At 34.2% G+C, this 9,049-nt stretch overlaps 1 protein-coding gene across 1 annotated transcript; it reads left to right on the top strand.

The window, feature by feature from the left end:
- The first annotated feature begins 631 nt into the window (after window positions 1–631).
- On the top strand, window positions 632–8,729 carry LOC129221305 (uncharacterized). Its single transcript, XM_054855764.1, has 3 exons — window positions 632–776; window positions 5,729–6,185; window positions 8,420–8,729. Exons 2-3 carry the CDS (start codon window positions 5,910–5,912, stop codon window positions 8,456–8,458), a joined length of 315 nt encoding a protein of 104 aa, XP_054711739.1. The 5' UTR covers window positions 632–776; window positions 5,729–5,909; the 3' UTR covers window positions 8,459–8,729.
- Window positions 8,730–9,049: the final 320 nt, after the last annotated feature.

Below are 9,049 nucleotides of genomic sequence, written 5' to 3'. Positions count from 1 at the left end.
AGGTTCATGTTACAGAATGAATCAGTAAAACGTAAAGCAAAGATTTCATCAAAAATTTGCTTAATTTAAAATTGACTTAGGTTGTTCTTTCACTGGGCACTTCATTTGTTGATGTGCACAGTTGGCACGAAAAGATATAATTTAAAAATGTTGCATAATGTTTTGAATGCTTTAAAATAGTCTAACTACACATTTCAAGTTATCCAATATCAATCATTGTTGAGTTGTCATCACGTAAAAAGCAAAAACCAACCTTAACAAGCAGAAACATTTAGACCTAACTAGCAACAAAAGCTAACATCGCATGCAGAGGGATTATTGATGTAGAACAGTATGGAATTAATGTTTCGACCCGCCTCAAAACCTTCACTTAATTTCGCTTCCATTCGAGGAACCAAGGCTGCAACCTCGCAGCGAGTATGCGGGGGAGAGATTAATTCGAATGAGCGTTCCATCATCCCCTCGCCTTTGTTCTTATTGACGCGCGATGACCATCCGGCGGAAAGAGGTGATTGCCGTTTAAAACTTGTTGCAGCTCAGGTGAAAGGAAAACAAAAACAAGAGGAAAATTGGATGCGATCCGATGCGGCTCTTGGCGATTCTTTCTTGCATCACGACGGAGGGTAGAGATGACGTCAGACGACCTCGTGCGTGATTGGGGAGGAGGGAATCCCTGCTTTCGACACAGAGAACCCAATTTCGAGGAGACCCTATATAAGCTGGGTATCAACAAGTGAGTTGGTATTCCATAGACTGCTACCGGAATGAAGCTTTTGGTAAGTCCTACTAGAGAATCTTCATCCGTGACTGGAATTATAATTCGGTTCCTATTTTAACTTTAAAAAAAATCGTTCTAAAAATGGTTTTTAATAGAAAATGGGATACAGTGTTACAACAAAGATAAGTAGGCAAAGATATATTTAGCTGCTATTTCACTGAAATTTTTGGCAATCGAAATCCTTAATTAATCTCCTTGGTCGAATATAACTCTGGAACCGAAAGGAAGTTTTGCCTTTTGATAAAATAATTATTTGCGATGTGGATATGCGCACATACGTACATCGCACATCTGATAAAAGACGTCATTAAAAATAGCAGTATTCTAACTATGTTTACAATTTCCTGAATCGTCAGACAAAATTTTCCAAATGAGGAAATAATTGGGAGATTACAGTGACATCCCAATGGGGTGTGCCCTGCGTGTCTTTAAAGGAAAAGTACCAAATAAATGAGCACGGTTGTTGAAGTTCGTTTATATTTTGCTATTAAATTATCTTTCTATGACTTCCGAAATATTCAATTAAACGTTAATCAAGTTGACGATCTAATTATGCTATTAAAAATAACAAAGCCTTGTCAGCCCAAAATATTTAAATTCAATATTTTTACAAATCTCAAATTTAGCCTTGCTCTTTTCGCCAATTATCTTTTCTGCGCATATTTAAATGTTTGGCTTCTTCAAGATTTGTTAAAAACAAAGGACAAGGTGCTATTATTCCAAGGTACGTATGGAATGTTACGAAGATAAAAAGTTATTTTAAAGTTAGAAAGAATTGCATATAGTAATAAGAATGCTTTGGGGTTGTTCATAAATGATGCCACTTTTAATCAGCATTTTTGACCTACCCCTCCCCCTTTTCACAAAGTGTCACACTTCACCATACCCCCTCCCTCCTTGTCACATGTCACGCTATTTTCATAAGCCTATTCTTTTAAAAATGCGTGATGTCACACTTTTTGTAACCCTCTCACTCCCTCTTGTTACAAACTGTCAAATTTCACTCCTACCTCCCTCCTCAAAAGGTAACATCATTTGTCGGCAGCCCCTTTTGTGATCAGGGTACTTTGCTGTCACTTTTTAGAGATTCTACTCACAAATTAACTTAGTTATGTCCACCAAAACAATTTCCTCAAATACAGAAATATGTTAAATATACGTTCGTATGAATGAGAATCTATTGCATTATTTGATTAAAGATTGTTTTATTGATATCGTGAATGTCAGTGGCGCTGCCAGAAAAGAAAGTTGGAGGATGATATTGTTAAATTTGGGGAGGAGGGCGATATGGCTATTTTTCGTCCTTATCTATGGTTATAGGAGCTTCTGAGTTTCCGGGGGAGGGGATTTATTTACCCTAATATATGCCTCTGGAGAAAGCTCATGTCATAACCAAGGTTTCTCAGTCGTAGTTTTGGAGTTGGACTGATTTTATGGTAAAGGAGTCGGAACTTGGAGGCTTTGAAATGGTTGGAGTTCGAGTCTGTGATTTTCACTCCGACTCCGTAGCCCAGGTTATAACTTTACCAAGTTTCCTATTTTTATCATCCCAGTTTTTAAGAGTAGTTCTTATCCTACCCTCTCATCACTTGATCTGTGAATGAGCTAAGTCCTCTAAAAAAAATGTATGCAACAAAAAACATGAATAAGTAGGCTTTAGAATAGGAATTGCAATTCCGGTATTCTGTATTTTTAAAGCGTGATACCGTAATACAGGTATTAGAAATTTCTCAAGAGCTTATCTAAAACTAATGATTATTTCGTGGACATATTTCATAATTTTGTTAATTGTATTATTGTATTATTATTAATCGTAATTAATTGTATTATTTAAGAAAACAAATTATGATCATATTTTTAAACGAAGGAACGAATGTAATAAAAGATCAATAATAGTTAGAAATGCAATGTATCTATTGAATTGTCTCTAATTCTGGAACTCAATTCAGTGCACAAACTTCCTGCAGTTGAAAAAACTGTTTCTGAATGCAGGCGGGTCGGTGATAATTAAACAATGCGCGAAACATCTCTAATTACCTCGAAGTCATTCATCTTCAAATGATTCGGTCACTTTAGTATTACATTTGAATAAATCCTTTTGTGTGTGTGTTTCTTTTGTATTGTGTGCATTATCATTATTATTATTATTATTTGAATTAATAGCTAGTCCTAATTTCTATTCGAGAGACGATACTTTTCCAATATTAACATCCTCTTCAACGACTTCCCATTGATCAGGATAGGTTTGTGTTTGCTTTTTATTAGTCCGGTTCGAAATTTACGATGAGCAATTTAATCTTGTTAGTTTCTTTAAATCGTTTTCTTTTCAAAATTCTTTAGAATTTTAATTATGTAAATATCTGGAAATATGTTCCAGTTGATGATGCCGTACCTCTACGAAAATTTTCCAGGCACTATATAATTTCTAAACATTATTTTGCCAAGTATAAAGCTAAACAGCGAACCAGGACAACAAACCAATACTGTTCACAAGAAATTAGCCATTTGTAATACTAACAAGAAAAAGGTTTTGTAAATATGGGGTCGTTTCCAAAATTTTAAAAGTATTTTCTTCTGAAAGAGCATGCTTAAAAACATAGAATCTGACCATTTTTTAAATAATTTGTTTAATATTTTTGAAAGACTACTTAAATCGGTGCACGCTTCTGCCGATGGCATCACAAATGATGAAATGCCATTCAGTGTTGCCATTCACGGTCCAAAATATTTAATTCGCATCTTTACTCACGTGTATTGGCAACGATATGGTTGATAGCAAGCGTAAAGCGCAAATGTAATTCGCTTCTTGATTATCATAACGTGGAAATGCGGTAGAAAGAAGCGCCATAGTGATTCGTTTATGACGTCATAAAGACCACGCCTTGTTTGAAGAATCGGACATTTTAAAAAAATAATTAAAAAATAACTGTTGGGAAAATAAAAGTATTTTCTGAGTCCATGTATTATTTTTTTTTTCTTATTCTATCAATTTCAGTGACAAAAAGTACTACTTTTGACTGAAGGAAACAACCCCATTCAGTTCAGTTGAGACAAATATTGGAAAAAATAAAGTATCACTGCAATGGTTGGTCGGAATAAATTATTCATAGGATAAATACATTCTTAATTACACTTGAAATTAACTTCCACAAAAGAGCAAGTGAATGAGCACGGAAATGGAAAAAATAAAAATATGGTGCACATAAGCTAGCGAAAGTGATATTCATCTCCCCTCCTAGTAATGGAAATATCATTTTAAAATCATTTCGCTACTTTAATTTAATGGTATTCTATTAAATCTTGCTTTTCAAGTCAATTTTTTTTTTATCAATAGCTTTATTTTGATACTGTATCACGGAAAAAGAAATGTCATTTTAAAATAAAATTAGATACCTAATAAGTTAAATTAAAAGCTGTTCAATTTAAACTATTTATTAGTTTCAGCCAATAGCTACATCGCCACTCAGTGGCGCACACAGGAATTTCTCAAAAGAAGGGTCCAGGATCTAAGGTCCACCTTTCTCATATCATACTTCAACACGCATAATAAAAACAACGAAACAAAATCATCATCCTAGCACAATTTATGTTCACATGCAGGATCGATTTTGTAGGGGAAGAAAGAGAGAAAATAAATTTTAATTTTTCCACTTACTAAATCTGAAGATATTGTAATCTTTGCTTGAGAATTATTTTACGTACCACATGCATAAGATTATAGTCAATTCAAAAAATTCAAAGTCCATGGGAGGGGTCCGGATCCCCTGGACCTTCCCCTTGTGTGCGCCACTGCGTAACCTAATACGACTAGCCAAAACTAATACACATTGTTAAACATGAAAATATTTTTATTTGTAAAATGTATCTAAGTCAAATTTATTTATATTTTTAGTTTTAATTATTGTTATCAATACCATTAACTGATTTTGTTGTTGTTGTTATTCATGTTATAATTTATTTTGAAACATTTCTAATTAAATTCGAGCTTTAATTTATGTGGTAATATGTTTGTTTATTCGTCACCACCGAATATTGCTACTAAAATTAGTTTTAAGAATCAAATTCCTTGTCTTACGTATTGCCATTTTTAAATAAGTATCTCAGTTATACAATATCACTTTTTTTCCACAGACTCATTTTAATTTAAATCACTTGGGTATAAAATTGTAAAATGGTGATTCAACCGTCACGTATGGGAATAATCGGACTCAATTGTTCCTTACATTTTTGCTCATACACAGAAATTATTTAAGGTCAAAAGTAAAATATTTTTCGACCTAGTGAAAAAAAAAACTTGACTGATTTGTTAAGCAAAACATTTTTTTCTTAAATACTTTTTTTAATTTGTTATCACTTTTGGATATTAGTTTCAAGCTTCTCAATTCTAGTAAAGTACCCTCTGAATCTATTGCTGCAGTTTTTAAAAATGTACTAGCTGTTAGGGCGGTTGGATTAGCCGCCTACGGCTGGTGGTGGTTCATGAGTCCGTAATATACAATAAATTCTAACCGAACCTCAGCTTTGAAATGAATTTACTAACTTAATTAACAGTATTAATTAAAATCTATCATTCTTGGGGGCGGGGGGTAACGGTTAAAAAGCTTACCCCACCCCGCACCGAATCAAACTGACACCAAGACTAAGGATAAGTGCTAAGGATAAATACTTTTAAACCAACTCGAAAAATTGTGTTATTTGAAAATTTTCAAAAGCCCAAAATCTACAAAAATTTGTGTGTTAACTAATTGTACATCTATAATTACTATTATTCTTTTTTTTTTTTTTTTGGCAACGATTGTCTCACCCACCAGTGACAAAGTATGATGTAAGCTAAAAGCAATACAAGCTTTTAATAACCAGATAAGAATGCTTGATGTGTTTCATACAATGAGCTACTGTTGTTTAGCTTTAACTAGTCAAAAATGTTCACTTTTTTTCCCTCTGTTGCAGGTTTTCCTATTCCTAGCGCTTTTAGCGCTGACTGCCGCAACGAAATACAGCGGAGGCGGTGGCGGCGGTGGTGGATATAAAGGAGGAATGGGAGGATACAGAGGAGGAATGGGAGGATATAAAGGAGGAATGGGAGGATATAGAGGCGGCGGTGGTCACATGGGTGGCGGACGAGGAGGATATGGAGGAGGTGGAAAATACGGCGGAGGTGGCGGAGGAGGAGGAAAATATCGCGGCGGTGGCATGGGTGGACACATGGGTGGCGGAAGAGGAGGATATGGCGGAGGCGGAAAATACGGCGGCGGTGGCATGCGTGGACACATGGGTGGCGGACGAGGAGGATACGGCGGAGGAGGAAAACACGGCGGTGGAGGTGGAGGACATCGTGGAGGTGGCGGAGGATACAAGGGATAATGAAGTGCGTCATTGTTATGACGTAAGAGGCCAAATATTTAAGGTCAGTGTATTCCTTGTCTCATTTTATTTTTCTTTCAGAGTCGATTTATATACCCCTCATAAAGAACATTAATTATGATTTAGCAACAACCGTATGCTGAGATTACTATCCAGGTAAAGTGTTCAAACTGAGCTTTTTCTTTAGTTGGGAGCGTGGAATCGGATTAAACGAGTAAATAACGATAAAAAAATGTAGAATACAAATGAAAAAAATCCGTGTAACCGAACATCTGACCGCCACTCAGTATTTTAATGGAAATAATACATTAAAATAGATTAATTTTCTTACTAAACCAACATTTTCCTTCTTGTTTTTACTCAGCTATATTCTGTGGTACTACATGCCATAATGTTTATGTTAGATGCATATGTTAGGTAATTGGGTACATTTCTTTTCCAAAAACTCTTAAGGTTTCAATTAATGGGAGACATATAACTCGCTTTGCCTCATAGAACGCAATGATAAAGTGAAATAATATCTTCCCTTTTTTGATTGGAATTTAATTATGGCGTAATCATGTGCTATTTGTGAAATATAAATTTCAACGGACTGTGCAGAAGATGAAATTGCAACTTATCACCCTTTCAGAAGAATGACAGGTTGTCGAAACAAAGAAAAACAAAATATTCATTTTTTTCATCGTTACTGAAAAATAAATGCAATTGTTATGCTATGATCGCAAAAACACATTACAAAAGCTCGTACAATTTGAAAAATGACGCCATGCACACATATAATTTTAAACCCTTGCTAGCCGCTATATTTTCCCCCAAAAGATGTTATAGACTGCGAGTGTAAAGTGGTGTAGCTGCACTTTAGATCACGGTAAATAATACAGTGCTGGCCAAATTATTAGACTAAAGAGCTTTTTTTTTTTTTTTTTTTGTGCACTAGTTGTACTAAACTACTATTTATTTTACTGTTAAAGTACAGTACATATTGTACAATGACTATTACGTATTTTAGCATAATTCTTTGTTTGCAGGTGGCAGCACTGTATGCTTTGTTTATGTTCTTTGTTTATCTACCTACCAGGAACATAACCTCAACCAGCTTAAACAGTTCACTAGTTCTTTTTATTAGTGTGTTCTGTTATATTTAAAGTTAGTTTTAGGTAATTAGTGAGTATGTGTATGTGAGTATATATAATAGAGAGTATAAAATTTTTTTTACCTCCTTTTTTAATAAAGTTAAGAAACGGTGTAAACCTTGTGACAAGTATGCCAAAGAGACTTAAAATGCTCATCAAGAACAAGGGAATGCATACTAAATATTAGATAATTATTTCACTGTTCGTTAATGTGTCTATAGTTATGTAATCAATAAAGAATATGCTTTTAAAAGTCTTAGTCTAATAATTTGGCCAGCACTATAGTTGTGCTAACGTTTTGTGTTTGAATTGTTTTTTCATGATTTTGATTTACCTAAAGGCAATGTAGGGGACTTGGGGCCCATATAAAAAATAGATTTCGTATTTCTTTGCAATTTTTCTCTTTTTGCCTCAAACTTTCATTATCCTAACTCTGCACCTTATATCGACCATTTTTGCAATTGGAAAATATGCATCTAGGACTAACAACTAACTGTTGCGAAAATAGAGGTATTGCAGGTTAAACAGGGACACGCAGTATAAAATGCGTTCATAATAAAACTTTCATAATAATGTTCATAAGTACTGATTTTTTGTGTAAACCCGGGTGTAACTTGCATTAGAGCTCACGGGAACCCTGGTGTAAACGCTAATCTTACAGCACTGCATTTAATACTTTTACTCATTTCTGCACAGCCGGGATCTGCACGGTTTTAGGTACAAAAAATTTCTGAAACTGCTTGATTGTCAATAAAAAGCACCACATCGGCCAGGAATAAGGCACTTAGTAGAGCATAAAAGTTACTTATTAATTTTATAAGCAATGAAAAGAAGTAACATTTCAAATATTTACTTTTAAAAATAATTAATAAATTGAAAAGATTACTGAAATCGTTTAAATTTTATCCATAAGTCTTTGAACACAGTGTGGACGGATAATATTGTCGACAGTTTAGGAGGGAAGGGGGCGTCATGACCCCCATTACTCTTCCTTGTATCCGCCTCTGATTCAGGCCCACCTCAATATCATGAGTACCAAGCAATTTGTGTATGAATAGTATTCAACCACATCAATAAACTGATTAGTACTTGAATGTTTTTATAGTTAGTTTGAATTAATTATGTTTACGCATTTATTTTCCAGATGTTCAACGGCTACACGGTGGAGAAAAGATCTATGTGATCTTCTACGGCCAGCCTTCTTTTCGCAAAGTGATATTTTTAGAACTCAACGTATATTGTATAGTTTTTATCCATTTTTAAAAAGTCCATGCCATTAAAGTTGCTTATCATATACAAATGAAAAAGTAAATTACCAGCTTTTGTTACTTTAAATGAAGAATTGTAAAGTTAGAACAATCGAAAGAAATAGTTGATGATTTTTATTTTGCATAGTCATGTAAATTTCATATTTTTACACAGTTTACACCAAAATAAAATGCTTATTTTTTGTACTTATGTAGTTTTATTTTGCGTTTAGAAGAATCATTCAAATCCTTCAGATTTGGCCGATCTTTTAATGTATGTTTGACGAATCAAGTTGCAAATTGTTATAGACAATAATACTACCGAATGAAGGTCATTTTAACATTTTCCATGTGTTGCCATAGCCCGTTTTTACGTTTCTTAGCATTTGACATATGGTACGGTAATTTCCTTTTAAATATCTAGCATTTTCCACGTGGTACGATACTCAAGTTTTAAGTTTTTAACATTTTATGCACGGTGCGATACTTAGCTTTAAAGCGCATGGTACGGTATTCAGCTTTTTTAT

The sequence above is a fragment of the Uloborus diversus genome, chromosome 4, assembly GCF_026930045.1.
Source record: "Uloborus diversus isolate 005 chromosome 4, Udiv.v.3.1, whole genome shotgun sequence".
Taxonomy (NCBI): Eukaryota; Metazoa; Arthropoda; class Arachnida; order Araneae; family Uloboridae; genus Uloborus; species Uloborus diversus.
The sequence above is the reverse complement of the archived record's forward strand: the minus strand, read 5'-3'. Positions and strand labels throughout refer to the sequence as shown.

Coding starts and splice junctions, on each gene's coding strand:
- LOC129221305 (XM_054855764.1), top strand. CDS start 5,910: ATGGAGGAGGTGGAAAATACGGCGGAGGTGGCGGAGGAGGAGGAAAAT. Junction 6,186..8,419: donor TAAGAGGCCAAATATTTAAG/GTCAGTGTATTC, acceptor TTTATTTTCCAG/ATGTTCAACGGCTACACGGT.